The sequence below is a fragment of the Caloenas nicobarica genome, chromosome 7 (assembly GCF_036013445.1).
Source record: "Caloenas nicobarica isolate bCalNic1 chromosome 7, bCalNic1.hap1, whole genome shotgun sequence".
Taxonomy (NCBI): domain Eukaryota; kingdom Metazoa; phylum Chordata; class Aves; order Columbiformes; family Columbidae; genus Caloenas; species Caloenas nicobarica.
In genome coordinates this window covers 16,887,136-16,903,431 of record NC_088251.1, presented here as the reverse complement: position 1 = coordinate 16,903,431, position 16,296 = coordinate 16,887,136, and the positions used below count along the sequence as shown (strand labels likewise).

General features: G+C 37.9%; 1 protein-coding gene across 1 annotated transcript in view; it reads right to left on the bottom strand.

The window, feature by feature from the left end:
* Nucleotides 1-4,200: 4,200 nt before the first annotated feature.
* The window catches only part of BLNK (B cell linker), a 49,922-nt gene continuing 37,826 nt past the window's right edge, over nucleotides 4,201-16,296 (bottom strand). The window contains exons 16-23 of the mRNA XM_065639040.1: nucleotides 15,934-15,964; nucleotides 14,867-14,909; nucleotides 14,000-14,078; nucleotides 13,516-13,547; nucleotides 10,431-10,510; nucleotides 6,988-7,071; nucleotides 5,828-5,983; nucleotides 4,201-4,856 (exon numbers count right to left, since the gene is read on the bottom strand). Coding sequence (XP_065495112.1) covers nucleotides 4,737-4,856; nucleotides 5,828-5,983; nucleotides 6,988-7,071; nucleotides 10,431-10,510; nucleotides 13,516-13,547; nucleotides 14,000-14,078; nucleotides 14,867-14,909; nucleotides 15,934-15,964 — 625 coding nt within the window. The 3' untranslated portion in view covers nucleotides 4,201-4,736. The remainder of the gene's footprint in view (nucleotides 4,857-5,827; nucleotides 5,984-6,987; nucleotides 7,072-10,430; nucleotides 10,511-13,515; nucleotides 13,548-13,999; nucleotides 14,079-14,866; nucleotides 14,910-15,933; nucleotides 15,965-16,296) is intronic.

Below are 16,296 nucleotides of genomic sequence, written 5' to 3'. Positions count from 1 at the left end.
GTCAAGGCAGCGTAGTTTGGGGGAATTAATATATAGTTGGTGTCTGTTCTGTATCAAAATAGGATCATTTTGTGCTGCATGCTGGGCTTGAGCTCTAACATTAGGTTGGCTATGAACTTTGAAGAAGACTAGTGTAGTGGTGAGGAAGTGTGTTGGAAAGAAACACCATGAGGAAAGCACAAAAATGTATTAAGCTTTTATAACTGGAAGCATCTATTGGCTGCCTCGGCTTGTTCTCGTATAAACCCTGAAACTGAACCTCTGAATTCTGGACATGGCTGTTGCCTTCTTTGGCAGAAATATCTGTGACAAGGTTTGTTGCTAAAACCTACTTGGTTCTGCTGTAGAGTTAGAAGGTTTTCTCTATATTGATGAATCATGAGAGTGACAGCTGTCATGGGATTTTTTTTTTCTCTCCAGCCTGTTTTCCTATGAATTGGGTAACCTTAAACAATACTGTGAAAAAGAACATTGTAAAGCTAGGAAATGTTGAAATAAGGTTGCTTTATACCATCTTAGTTCATTGTCATGTGTCACTTTATCCATGGACATCCATCTCATTCAGTGCAGAGGATTGTTGCTCTCTATTTAGCAGTGATTTAATGTTTTGTTTCCCCTCCCTTAATTATGTCCTTGTATTATTTAGTGCACATTGTTCGAGTACTGTTCTGAATATATAATTGCTTTTTTCTTATGAGTTTTGCCATAATGCTTTGTTTGGGGTCTTAAAAGAGTTTGGCAGTTCTGCAGATCAGATTTCAAACAATCTTCAGTGAGACCTCAGTGAAACTAAGATCACAATTCATGATCACAAGGAGAAAGTTTGGCTTAAGCAATCTGACCAGCATCGCAGTGGATGGTGCAGTAGAAGGTGCAGGGATAATATACAGTTCTTCAATGAAATGTTCAGCTGCTTTAACAATACGAGGCTACTTTTTACTGGCTGACTCCTGCAATGTTTGCACATTTCTCAGCATCTTCAGTAAATGGGAAAGGTATCTTAGAAATATCCTACAAACCACAGTCTTCCATTATACAGCTATGATTTATCCTTGAACTATCATGTCAACCAAGTGAAATATATAAATCCATATGGAAAAATAGTCAGTGATCCTATATTTAATGCTTGTATTGTAGTGGATATATTAGATGTGACAAATCAGGGTTGTACAAGTAACCTAATTTGAAGAGTGTCGTGATTTTGAGTGCTTGAGTTTGCAACCATAACATTTTAAGATAGCTTTTAACATTGTGCGTATAGCAAGATAAGAAAACCTTAACTTGGTTATAGTATTTTGGGACATACTAAAATAGGTGCAAGTGCAGGGTCAACAAGTATTTTTACAGTACTTGTGTTTGTGTAAAGTGGCCTTAAAGAGGCCTGGCATCTAGTCCATTGTATATTCTTTGCAACATCTGTATCCATCAGTAAGTCATGGTTTCTCTTCCTCAGTAATTCCAATGTTTTAACAAAAAACTTGTGTTCAGTATTTGTTCCTGGCCTGTTGTCATGTGAGACCTTTTTTTTTACTACTTCCTAAGAATCTCAGCCTGCTGCTGGTGGTTTAGATTGAAGGAGGAATGTAGCTTTGTAACTTGCTTGTCTGAACACTTGGATTTTTGAGAAAGCAAGTTCTTACTCCTTGCATGGAATAACACTGTCAGGAATGATGTGCAGCACTCACTGCACTCTTCTTTCTGTATCAGGTAGGCAGACAACATTTCTGCTCCTTTGTATGTTAGTAAATATGATACTTGGCCCTGAGCTCTCAGACAAAAAAATTACTTCATTTTTAAGCTAATTTTTTGTTCTAGTTTTAGGTCTCTCTTTTTTTTTTTTTTTTTTTAAATTTTATTCCTCCTCTTCCCCCAGCTATTCAGTTAATGATGATGATATGGAAGAGAAATTAGCTAACAATATCAAAGAAATATGGAGGGAGGAGTGTGTTGCTGTATCTGTTGGAGGTCAGACTTGAGATACCTGGTACTTGGTGGCAACACCTGACGGCATTAACTAGTGGCAGCTGCAGCTGCTGGCACTGCAACAGCTGTAAGAGAAAGTTTCAGGTATAGGACTGCACCAAGTTACCATTTCTTAGATTCTGTACTGGCTGCTGAATCTATAGCATCAGGATTTTTCACATAGTATGCTCCATCCTGAATGTTAATTTTGGATGGATTTTTGCACGGTTCAATCCTGTACCTGAAACTTGCTCAAAACTTTCTCTTCTCCAGCTAAAATCATATTTCAAACTACGTCTACACTACAGACTGCCCAGGCTGTAAAAGATCTAGCTTGAGTATGGAGAATGGAGAAACTAGTCTGCTTCCTTTCTTCCTGTATAAAATTGTAAGTATAGTAAAATAGGTGCTCGCATATAGGTAGGTTTGGTTCCCCCTCCCCCCGCCCCTTATTTTGTGCCCAGGATGTTTTCATCCTGGAATGAATGGATTATTTTGTCGAAGGTGGTATTGCCTATCAAATCCTTGCCTCGTTTGGTTGTTGAAACTGTCAGGTTCCGCTGTCGTGATGCAGAACATGGGTAAAAAAAGAAGGGTTTGAGAATGAAAGTAGTTGAACATTTATCTAAAGCATACTTGTTATTTGTAGATCAGCCACAAAGTTACATGTCATGCTGAACACTTAGAGCTGAGGGGCAGGAGCAGCAGTGCTTTGAGTGTGGAAAGGGCTCAGTATTGCTAATTACCTTAAAAAAAATATACTTTGTTTGGTGTGGAACTCTATTCATACACTTAAATTTCACTTTTTCATGCTTCGTCCCCCCCTTGTCCCGAGTTAACTCAGAAAGCGATATCTGAAGAACCTAGAAACTCATGAGGAGCAACATGTAGACATTAACAAGAAACAGTTTTGTTAGGAACAAAGTTTAAATACTGTGCAGTACATGAGTGAATAAGGCAAGGACTACATGAATGCAAAGAAAGTTTAGTATTGAGTGGCTGCTTTTTCATGGAGTATTTTCTATTGTGAGTATTGCTTGAAATAATAACTTTCTAAAGTGACGTTTCATGTAAATAAATAATATCAGAGTAGACATACAGAAGGAGTAATTTAAGCTTGCAGAGACTAGTAACTTGTGTTGATTTTGAGGATTTGACTTGGCAATCTAGTACTGGCATAATGTTTCAAACATTAAGTGTAGTATAATATTAAAGGATACCAACTGAGCAATATACTAACATAGCATTTATGTAGTACTGTGAACAGTCTGTCATAGGCAGGGTTGTGTAAAGCCTGTATACATTGTTTCTTACTTGCCAGTGTCTCATTTGCTTCACATCTGAAGTAGTATCTGTTGTAGAGAAAAGGTAAGGAGCTGTGTCCTGAATGTCTTTGTCACATTAGTAAGCAGTTCTTTCTAAAAGACAGGTGCATTACTTGTAGAAGTAATTGATCAAAACTACAAGGAAGTAGTTGCAGAATACAGCTACAACATAGCTCTAAGTGACTTGCTGAGACTTCACAAGTTTTGGCTCAATCTTTCCTTAAATGCCTTGCGGATAATCCTAGAGAACACTGCCTAATCTGGAACAAAAAGAACAAAGCAGATGTGTATAGAGTGTCAGTTTTGGAAAATACCTCTAAAATGGGTGAGTTTTCAGGGCCAGTGAAATCAAATGCCTCTAGAACTAATTAACAACTGTTCCTAAAAGTTCTTAATTGGTGCAATTTATACATTCATCAAGTTACTTTTTTAGCACTTTAAACTTTGTGGAATTTACTTTGTTTGCAATAATACAGTAAGTAAACCACTGTGATAGAACAGGCTTGAAAAAAGGTGGGGGTTTTGTGTGTGTGTAAGCAGTAATTCTGCAAGAATTGAGTGAGTAGTTGGTTTAGCAATGAAGCAATGTGGTTGGGTCACCATCAGTAGGCAAGTTGAAGACAAAATACTTGAGCGCTATTAAGCCAAATGTATATGCTAAAGGTGTAAAAAGTGATGGGTTTTGTTACAACAGAAGCTGTGAATGAGCACATGCAAATATATACATTAAAACATCAATGATAGTGAATTGATGCTTTCTTGCTAGAAGGATGCTAAGAAATGTGACCTAGCAATGCCTCCATACACTATTGACTTTACAATAGTTTTAATTTTATTTGCACATTTGAAAATACAAACAAAAATATTAATGAAACAGAGTAAAGCAGAGGAAAAGGACAACACGTGTCCATTAATCTAAAACATTGACAGCTTTATTGCTGCTGATCACATGAAGTGCAGTCCTGTTTTCAGCTTGTACACAGTAGTAGGTTAGGTTGAGTTGTTCTCACTTCTGGGGCTGTGCACTTTGCAAAAAAAGTGCTGAAAGCAGTGATCTGTGGTAAGTGTAACAATTGAAAGAGTAGATCATTGTGGGCACTCTCATTTTTAAAGTGAAAATGTCCTACAGGAAATCTACCTTTAAATAGCAGTCAAAGGACCAGGCTGTGGTACGCAGCTGTTCTTCATGTGACTTTGAATACCCGTATTGTCACTGATGGAAATCACATGTGAGAGTATATCTGTTTTGGCTTCTTGTGTTAAATACAGGTGCTTTTCTTCTAGAAGTGACTTGAGGTTGAACTTTATGAGCTGCATCTCTTACTGCTCAGTAGGTGCCCTTGAAGAGTATTTTCCATCATTTTGGATTTTCTTCTTTTCATACCTGATTGACATGCTTTGGGATGTTGAAAGAAATTATTCAAGAAGTCTTCATTTTAGCAGGTCAGTTTAAGAAACTCTTACAATGTGCTTCAGTTTTGTCGAGTCCTTTGTGTTGTTTTGGCTGTCAATTAGAACCAGGGAGGTGCACTGATGATTCTCTACTATTTCAGCAACACTGTTGAAGCGCTGGATAGAGAAAACAAAGGTTAATTATTGCTGGCTTCCTTTAACGCTCTCATATTGACAATAATCACATTTTTCTCTTTGGGTATCCTACCATTGAAAAGAGTAGAGCTATGACTGTTACAAAGTGGGATGCTCTGCCTTTTAGTAAGAACACTGGTCCTGCTCTTAGTTGATTCTGGTCATAGACAGATTAAATTTGGACAACAGAAAATACTATGGCCACTAGCTGTCTCATCTCATGCTCCTTTCCATTTGTGATTGCCACCTGCACAAACTGAACCACAGAAGTTCTTACATGGCATATTAAACTGACACTGCTTTCAGTTTACATTAATAAATACCAGGCTGCAGACTGTGGCAGTTGAGAAGCTGCTTCATCTGTGGTTCAGCCACCACAGAGGGAAGGCAATTTCCAGGAGTGATATGGTACAGATGGCCAAAAAGAGGAGTTTTAGTCATGCAGTTTTAATGTTTGTCATGGTAAATTAATATCCAGAATCTGCTAGGTCTGTTGCTTTTCCTTTTGGTCTTTGGCCCAATACAGATTTGGGGCCATCTTTCTCTTTTTCTCCTGAGGTCATTTTTGGCCCTTTGTTGAAGGCCAGATGAGCTCCAGGCTATTATTTATTTAACCTCAAAACCGTTGCCTGGGAGGCAGATGACTCGGCTAAGGGAAGCCTATTTTCACATCCCTGAAAAGCCTACTCTCTACAGTGCTAAGAAACAGTTTTTATTAGTATTTGGGTTTCAAGTTTCTGTTTTGCTGTCGTTATCTGTATGGTATGATAGTCAACCAGTGATTGTTGCACTCTAGAGCCGGAATTGAATATTTTCTGAAAATAGGATTAAAAGTACTACCAATCTCATTTTTGATAGAAGTTTGTTCCGTGCCCCCCCTGCTCCGCACCCCGAACGTGATTGTTCTTCCTCTCTGATTTTCCAAGAAGCTTAGAGTCCCCACATTATCTTACCTCTTCGCCATTTTTTTCTCTGCCCAGTGCATATTGTCTTGTTGATTCAATAAATCGTATAGGAATATTGTATACTCTTCTGTTGTAAAACACAACCAGTGTGTATGGTTGCCGTGAATCCTGCCCAGAACTCTTTCTTATTAGAAAAGATCCATCCTAAAGAGAGAAAATTATGTGTATTCAGCTTATTTTTTCCAACAACTTTGTTTGTAACTTAATATTTTCATCTATATTAGCATTAAACTGTTTTTTCCCATTAGAAAATCTCTACAGCAGGAGATAGGAAGTAGCCTGTATTCCTGTTGTCTAACAGTAGCTTACAAGGCTGTCATTGAAGAGTCACCTTTGCTGCTGCCTGTTCTCTCTCAACCAGAGAAAGAAAGATGAAATAAACACACAGTGGCAGCAGACTGTTGTGGTCCACAGATTATTAGGAAATGAAGTTACTATCAGTAGCAGTAGGTAGGCAAGAAAGCAGTGAGAGGTGGAGACACTGTTTCTCCAGAGCTATAAAAAGCACTCTGATAAAGATGAGCACCTACAGCTACTGACACTGTAGCCCAGTGCTCACTAGCTAGAAATCGTCTACGCTGGTGATAAACCAAGTGTTCTGCCCCTCTGTCCTGCTCTGTGCAGTTAGGCAAGAGTGCAAATGTACCTAGTGCTGAGGATGCAGCTCAACGTGTTACTGTTCCCTTCTACCACTAGCTTCTGTACACTGAATAGCTGAGAGAACTCAGATTCTCCCAATACCTAAATGCATAGTGTTACTCTTTCAAAATGCATAACAGCATCAGCCTTTCTAAATAGTACCTGTTTTTACATGAGCTATTGGACAGTAGTGGAGATCTTTTAAAAGTCATGGGGCTTTGCCTTGTGCTTTAATGGATGCATGTGAGATATCAGATCTTCTTCAGCTCTCTAGTCTGTAGTAGCTCTCTCTGCAGTGCGCCAGTCTTTGAGTTACACTAATGCAACATTGTCTTGGGATGGAAACCATAAACAGTTTCACCAAAATAATTTCATGTTTGACTCTATTTGTATGGCACAGTATTCTGACCAGAATACAATGTATGTTCTTAGAATATCTCTAGTTGTCTGTTGGGTTTTTTTTGTTTCAAGTTTTTTCATAAAATAGACATTCTTTAAAAGTGACCTACCTTGTTTGATCGGTATAATGCATCTTCTGCTGTTTTCCTATCACAAGTAGCAGCATACCATGCTTTACTGTGAACACCAGCATCCTAGAGAGATACAATTTCACTTGTAAAATAACGATAATAATAAAGAATATGGCCAGTAGGGGAGTTACTACTAAATAATGAAAGCTGTGAAGAACTCAAATGCAGAACACTTTAGAAAATGCAGAATTTAGAAGATTCTTTGCCAGGAGCTCACTGTTTTTGTTGGCTAGAGGTAGGACAAAGAAAAACTAGTGTGTCAAAACAGTGGTAACAGATGTGTGATAGCAGGCTGATGTATCACAGAAGAGAGAAGGATACACTGAGCAAAGTAGTCAGGTTCAACTGGACTATAGTTTGGTATTTTCAAAGCAGGAAGCTACTCTAGTAGATTTTAAAGAAGGTGTCCAGGAAATGTTGAGGGATAGATTGACTATTAACAATTTAAATGCTGCTCAGCTGTGGGTTAGCCAATGATATGTCCAGATTGGTAAGCATCTAAGCTTTGGGAATTAAAGTTTCCCATATAATTAATGCTATTCATAAACATGGTCACGATTGCCTCCATCTGGATATCATGGAGGCTGGATAAGTGCATCTTTTTGTTCTTGTTATTAAATAAGGACAAGTGGATGGAGTCCTACAAAACAGAGGAATAATTAATGTCTTTACTAATACAGCAGTTCAGCCCCCAGTGCTTTCACCTGAGACATGAGATGTGAATTCAGTTCCGGTTTTCTGTTGGATTGAGTCTGAATATATCCTTACATTTAGAACACTGCTCTCATCTAAAAGGCATAAACCCGTGTTTACTATGGTGAAGAAATCTGTGACAGAATACAAGAGTGGCTTATATTTTATAATATAAGCTACTCTTGGGTGCCTCATTTCTGTATCTTATCCCCTGTGAACACCTCACCAAGATCATCCTTTGTCTCTCCATTCTGTTAAATGCTTGGCAGAATACTGTGTAGTAAATGAACTTAACCTGTTCTTCCAGGGGAAAACATGGGGAAAAGGACTTCATGGATGGGGACATAGGCACAGACCTGAAGATAAAAGGTAGAAAGATTGGCATCCTAAAAATAGGTGGATTCTGTTTTAGAAGATAAAACCTCTCATAGCAAAGGAAGTGCAAAGATAAAAAGATGGGAGGAGGTGATGGCAGTGGGGAGTGAGTGGTACAAGATGATAATTTGAATAATAGAAGTGGTAGAAAACTGGATAGTAAGATGCTGCAGGATTGAGTATACATTTGGGAACAGGAGTGGAGTTTAGAGGAAAGATGGGGGTATTTTACAGAAGTATGAAATAAATGATACTCAAGGGAAGGACAAGATGAGGGATTAGAAGCAACATGAGACCTATGCAATTATTAGAATTCAATATCTAGAAGATTAACTAGCAAGATATAAAACCAGCAATCATAAAAAGTGAGCTCTTGCTGAGGAGGTTGATGCAAAAGCTAACTTGAGTGGTGAGGCTATAGAAATAGTTCTGAGAGCATTTCCTAATGAATACTTCTGGGTATTAATCTTCCTGGTCATTTTAACAGTTTTGCTCTAACTTTATAGTAATAAGCTTAGTGACAAAGTTCATTTTCGCACAAGCTTTGTTACCTCTGTACAAAACAGATTAAAGATGAAATTGCATGTTATGGCTGAGCTGGTCTAGCTGGCTCATCACTGCCAAAAAGGGAATGTCTTGGCTTTTCCTTTGTGCTCGTCTTGTTGCTCATGTGATCCCATGGTGAGATAATTCACTTTGGTAATCTTGCAGAAACAAAAATGCTATCTTTTTGGTTTTGTCTTGTTTTGTGTTTGACTACCAGATTAGTTTTCTGTCAATTTAATGAGCTGGCTTAGCAGGATCAGAGGAACACCAGATAAGGCTGTGGCTGGGAGGGGATTTGACAGTGAGGAGAGAGCAGAGCCTCCATTGTGGGGGCACTGCACTAAATTTTTAGATTGGCTCAAACCATAACATATAACTTTACCTCCAAAGTTATTCCATGTATTTCTCCAGTCACACTGTTCATGGGAGAAAGATAGGATGAGAGGAATTGCCAAGTCTGCAAGGTATTTGGCCACTTACAGAATTCTGGCGCTATCGGTGGCTTATGGTCTGGAAGCAGAGGGCTGTGGCCAGAGTTTGGATGGGAACCAGACAAATAATGAACTTTATGGGCATGAATCATGCCTGTGAGCACCTGCATTGTGCAGGATGCTGCAGCAAATAATACCACTCTACATAGTTGGTGGAAATATGACACTAACAGTTAGTTTTAATTTTTTTAAACAACATGGTTGTTTTATTAAACTCTGGTTTTGCCTATGGCTCTTACATAAAAACTGCAAATGTAATTGTTACAAGCTGTTTATTTAGTGTCTGCTGGATTGTTTATTTGAAAGCAATTTTTATAATAAATATCCAGTATGACATACTATTAACATTTTTTCCAGAACTTCAAGTCCTTCGTGTTCTTCAGTTGTATTATCTTTGTCATGTCAGGCTTTACAACATTTAATGTTATTGGCTCTGCATACTAGGGACTTTGTTCTGCACTCAACAGAACTTTTTTCACCTTATTTGTGACTACTAGGCTGTAAGAATGGTTTTCTGCATTTTGTAGTCTCCCTTCATCCAAAATGAGATTAAGGGGAATAGCGCTGAAATGAAAATAACTTTGCTTAGATTAGGGGGAGGTATCACAGCATCCTCTGAGCTGGGCAGCAGTGACTCTTATTGGTTCTTAAAACTTTGCTGACACCCCAAACCACAATAAATAGGGCAATGTTTATAAAAGTGATTCTTCCCTCTGCATCTTGCTGTATTGGGCCAGTCCGCAAAGCATCCTTGTTTCCTCCTACAGATTTCTGACATTTCTTAGCACATCACATCAGTGGAGGCTAATGCTAATAGCAGCTTCATTGTATCTGCTTGCTGCACATTTTTTTTCTTTCAGAACACAGCATGTACAGCTATAAGTTAGAAAAAAAGTAGGCAATTAAAAACTCTTTATAGCCTTCTACATCAAAAACTAGACTTAAGTACATCACCATGAATTTCCTTGTTTCAAATGATGTCAAAGTATTACGAAGTGAGGAGTCAGGAAGACCTGAAACTAAGAAGCTTTTCTGGGTTTTGTTTAAAGTGACTGGTAGATTGCCAAGGTTTGGTATAATGCCTTTTATGTATTTTTCTACAGTTTGTTAAAGCTCTCTTCTGCTGTATGTTCTAAGCTTTTTTTAATGAAAGCCAAAATTCAGATTATTTGTGCTGCAGGAAATCTGAACTGCAAAAGCAGACATGGAATACCCCTACAAAGGAGTTTGATTTTTATTTAGAAAGGGATCAGAGGCAGAAATACTACTTTAAAGGATAAGAAGATTTCTGTAACATGAATGTAGCTAATGTTATACCTGGTCTGCAGTATTTGAAACAGATGAAATGCTGCTGTGAGGCAAAGTACTCAGAGAACGGTTTGCAGCTTCTGGCAGTTCTAGAAAAGAGAAAGAACAATACGTGTAAGTTTTCGAAGTGTGTTTATTATGCTATAAGAAGTTTATTTGCTAAAAGAACTTTGGAAGATCTGGAAACATATGACCTTTGGTATCACTCAGGAAAGTGATTACTGCAGATGGATGGGGCCCTAAGTGCCTGGGATGCTTGCCTGATCAAAAGAGGAGTCTTGCTTATAAAGAGAGAAACAGTTTGGTTAATCGGTTAACAACAGTTTGGTTACCAACTTGGTTGATAGCCAGAGCTAGACTTAAAATGCAAGAAAAAACCCACCACCATCCAAGTGAATTAATGTAGCAATAGATAAAGAAAATGCCAAAACACAATGCAAAAAACACCCAGTCCAGTGTAAGAAGTAGTCATATAGGTGAGGCAGTCAGGAAAACAAGTGTAGCTCAGAGATAATTTTTCGCTAATTAACTCCAACTGAAAGGTTTGTGTATGTGTACATACACAAGTCTAGGCAGCTAAATAAAGAAGCAGAACTAGTAAGAAAGATTATGAAGCTTAATTACAGTTGCAATAACAAAGCATAGTAGAAAATAGCTATTAGGTCTGAAATACAGATGTTGAAGAGTTTAAGAAATTAGAAGGAAAATGGTTGATTAGTGTTGCATAGTAATGATAGGATAGAAATATGGAAAATAAGTATGAATAATTGTTTTCTGGTAAAACAGAATCTTGGTTAAAGACAGTACGAGTGTCTGCTCTAGGTACTTGTGATCAGAGCTGGGTACAGATCAATATCATTTACACTAGAGAAGATGATTGTACAAAGTTGAGTATTACTTATTCTATTATTATGGGAGGTTTTATTTCCTGTTTGTTTTACTTATTGGAGAAAAAAAATGCTACTAGAATTGTTAGCACTCACCTGTTCCTGGACATGATACTTTGCAGACTGCTTTATCAAATCTTAACTAACATAATTCTGATTTAGATCTTGGTTTCAGAAAGTGAGAATGTTATAGAGGAGGCCATACAGTGACTCAGAAATAAAAAATTCAATTGGACTGGAGAGCTCAAAGACACCTGTGTGAAGTAGGTTTAGAACTTCTTTTGCAGTAAAGATGCAACCGCCTGTAAGCTGCATTCCAAGTAGAGAGGAGACATTGTAAGGAGTAGTTCATGCTCCCAATGAATGAATAATCACCCGAAGAAGGCTATTAAATATTAAGAACTTTTTTTTTTTCTGTTAAATTTTGACTGACCAGCTGAAAAAGCTACAGCTGAAAAGTACTTTGTATGCATAAAGTAAGAATTGCCAGAAGTCAGGCTGAATTAGACTTTACAAAAGGAAATTAAAACTATTTCTTAGTTCTATAAAAAGGAAAGAGAAATGAGGCTGCCTGCAGTAAGAATTTTATTGATTTTAAAGATAATATAAGTACTAAACCAATAGTCATTCTGGTACAGAAATGGAAATTGCCACAACCAAATGGGAAGCAAAACTCAAATAGCTTAGTACAGTCGAACTGTGTGGTCTAGATAATCTTTATCCCAGAAATTTAAAAAAAACTGGCAGATGAAGTTACAGGGCTGGTAACAATTATTTTAAATAAAATTCAAGTCAGGGTGATACCATATGATTAAAGAATACCAAACATAATTGCTATACTTAAAGTGGAAAGAGTGACCTAAACAATTACAGGCCTTTTTTGTCGGACTCCACAGAACACAAGGCCCTAGGAGAGAATTTGTAGGAAAGAACATTAAGATGTGGAGGTAAAGGTACAACTAGCAAGAGAAAAATCTGAAATTTACCCAAGTAGATAAAATGTTATAGCTCTTTCATAAAATACGAGAGTTCTACAAAGAGGGAATATGGTACTGTACTTACTCTGGACTTCAGTAGAGCATTTGATACTGTGCCATATAGAAAATTAGTACTTTTTATGAAGAAGATGAAAGCACTAGGCTTGTATGGTGCCAAGGAAGAGATGGCAGGTTGTGCGGAAAGGGCACTAGTGATTGGGACCAGTTCTATCTGTGATTAAGTTGCTATTGGACCTGGCACAGAATAAGAGTCTGTTAAAGAAAGCTGACTAATCACAGCATCTTTTAGCACCAGATGACTTCAGAGAATAGTTAACTTTAGGGATTAATAGGAATTTATGCTACAAGTTGAAGCGCATCGGCTGTGCGACTGGACCAGACAAACTTAAGAGCATCAGTCTATTGCAGGAATATGAGCCATTATTATACTTCCACAGTGTAAGAGATGTAATTTATATTGAGCACACATTTCCCAGAAATAGAGAGAAACAACTAAGTTTAAGCTACACGACATGCAGATTTTTATGTGCAATTCCCATCATCCATTTACAGTGTGAAAGGTACGTTCAGACTGAAATATATGCAGAAAAAGGCTTGCAGGAAAGTCAGATAAGTGTCTGCTAACAAGAAACTATAAAAATGTTAGATGTTATTTACACTTCCGTGCAAAGAGAGTTCATATACATATTACCTAATTTGTTTTTAGCTGTGAACTGAAAGTCCCTCTTTGAAAGTATTACAGAAGAGCTGTAGTGTTTGCCATTATAAAAATACCTTCTATTTTTTCCTCTGTAGAAAAAGAATAAATTACTGGATGCAATAATAATCTGTCTGGCTTCTAAACAACAGAAGCCTGGAACAGCCTAGAAATGTCATATTTAGAGTTCTTCTGTGGCAAGGAAGATTGATGGAATCTTTTATTATGATGGAACTGACCCAAACTGCCTTGGTAGAAATTTCCAGTAGTCACAAATGGGAATGAAGCACCCAATTTCCATCAATTTATACAATAACCCTGACATACTCCCTTAATTTTACTAGCTGAGCTAAACCCCTAGATATTTAATCTCCTCTTTATATGCATTACAGAGACAAATGTTAATTCCAAACTAATGAATATGCATAGCATCTTGAAATAATCTTAATTCAAAGATTAATTTGAAATTACAAGTTAATCCCATTTAAATTCAAAATCTGAATTATACTTACTTGGCAGAATTGAAGACTTTTGGAGCAAAGGCCTGAAATAAATATGAAGAAATTACAGAAAGATCTGAGGAGATCTACCCAGTTCTGAAAATATTAAAATTGTGTATTTGAAGCATGCAGTGGTAGAACGTGTTCCATCTCACCCATCTATCCACTGAAAAAGAAGGGCCAGATACAGGTATTTAAAAGAGTCATATCTCAGTAGCACTGACAATTAGGAATTTAAACATCTGGTTTAAATCTCCATCACCTAATTGGAGATTTTATCCTCCTGTGCTTTTTGGTGGTGGTTACAGTATTTGGATGCATTTGCCATGTTTTATTTTTTGCTACTGTGAGACTTCAAGACACATGACTTTCAAAAAGCAACAGAAGACTACAGAGAAAACAGTGCTCCCCTTTGAACTTTCCACAGCTGCGTTCAAACCGAGCAGTAAGAGCTGATGCATTGAAATATTCAAATGATGATGAAAAGGGATTTTACTTTTGGGCCCCACTTGGAAGGGGTGGAAGTGGAAGCTCTTGGCTGGAACCTCGCCGTCGTTCTGCTGCTGTAGGTTTTTCTGTAGTTTGGGAAAACAAATTGCAGAGTCAAGATTTCTTCAGAAATATATTGTCCCAAATAAGAGAGCCCCAGTAGCTGAAGGAAGGTTGTGTTTTTATTTTTTGTTTCCCCCTTACATGGCAGCTTGCCATCCTGCTGCTTTCTTTCTAGACTAGTGGCATACCACCACATTTCCAGGCAAATAGCTGTGCTGTGAATGCCTGCAGGAGGTCAGTGGGAGACCTGCCTCCCGCCAGGCGAGCTGTGTGACGTGGGGAGGACGCCGGGGCCAGCTGCCCACGGGAGCTCAGCGCGGACTGCGGCTGGCTGGCTGCATCTCACGCGGGTGCGAGGCAGCAGCTCCTGCTGAGCTGCTGCCCGGAGGAGCTCTGGAGGAGCTGCCGCCTTGCACAGCGGCCAGACGCGCTTTCTGCCCGTGCGAGGGACTGGCTCTTGCCAGGAGTTGGCTCTGTGTGAGGTGGTGCTTGCTGCGTTAGGAATGACGTGCTCGTGCTTCGCCTCCCTTCCCCCTTCTCCACTTTGAGGACTATATAGCGCATTGCTGGTCCATTATGTCGTAGTTTACCCTGCCAGTAACCTCAGTAGTTCTACTGAGACTGCTTTCAGTGAACAATGATATTCAGTGCAATTAAGGCTGGCCAGATCCAGTTCAAAACTGCTAAAACCAAACCCCGCTCAAAAACCTTAAATAAATCGAATGTGGTGCTGTTTGTTTCACGTTTTTAATAAAAAGAAAATTAAATTCTGATAAATGTCAACTTTCTCACAGTAGTGTAGATAATTTACCTTCATTTGCTGTTAAGGTCTCTCTGGAAGGTAAACACGGTTTCTGCAATAAAACAAAAGGAAACCAAATATTAAATGGCATGTTGCTTGTACAGCAAATGTTTATATTTTTATACTTTTTGTGAACTAGTTTGCATTTAGAATTGACAGAATTTAAGAGATTCAGGATTAGGAGGTAGGGATGTGGCCATTCTGTGAAGAACCTCTAGTTGTATGACCTTGAAGCTTTTGATTTTGTAAAGTAGATTTGGGAAGAATCCCAGTTTGCATGTATAAATAGATGGACAAAAGTAAAATATAGAGATGTGTGCCCCTTTTTTCACACCATAAACTTACTGATGGGAGTTAAAACAAAAAGTTCATTTGTCTCTCGAGTCCATCCCAAATACTTGTAAATGAAAATCTGAATATTTGAATATTTTCATCTTTGTCAAGCTATTATCACGACTGTCTGAACACATTTCTTTTTAGTGAAAGTTAAACTGTCAGTTTAGGTCACAATAAAAAACTTGCCCAACCTTCCAGTTTCAATCTTTTTTCATTTTGAAACAATGATAATAAACCATCAGTTTCCAAACATTTTTCAAAGGAATTTATTGGAAAATGTCAACCAGTTCTTTCACTTTCTTCCACAAGAGGTTTTGAGATGTTTTTCTATTGATTAAATACTTATTGAAAAACCTCTGACAAATTCTGGTAAAGTCCCTCATCTTTCTTGAGCTATCACTTCTTACAATAAATCCATGTTTCCCATATTCAGCTCCGTGTATTTCAGGGAATGCTTCTGAATGGCCTGTGTTCCCATTTATTTCTCATTTTTTTCAGTTCTTGCACTGTGTTTGTTGTTACACCCTAAAGTATTGTATCAAAATATTTTTTTAACCTCTGCTTTCTCACTGCTGCTTAGTTCATATAACAGCACCCAAAGATTTCTTTATAACTCTCTCTCTCCTGTTCTTTTTACACACTTAGGTTGTACGCAAACTCATGATAAAATTAAGTTTTACAGTAACTTAAAAATCACCTGTAAAATTATTGTTTGATTACACAATTACAACTCAACTTACTGGTGAATTTACTGCATTAGAAGTTTTCTTTCTGCAGATTGGAGAAAAAAGACTATGGTTACTTAGCAGATACATGAATTCATTTAGCAGCTAAGCATCAGGTTCATTGATTCCCAAGATATTTCTGGTCAAAATGGGATGCATCTCCTTATTGGTTAGCTGTAGCAGTTAGGAAAAAAAGCATAATAGAATAAGGGTCTCAGATGTAATGTACGTAATGTGGCTACTCAGGAAAGATGCTTATGTAGATATGCAAGGAAGCTACACACTGTCCAGTGCTTACGATGACAACCTGGGTGTGCCAGAAGAGTTTTAATGAAAAACAAAACTTTGTGCACTTCTAGGTGCGCACATGCTATTGCT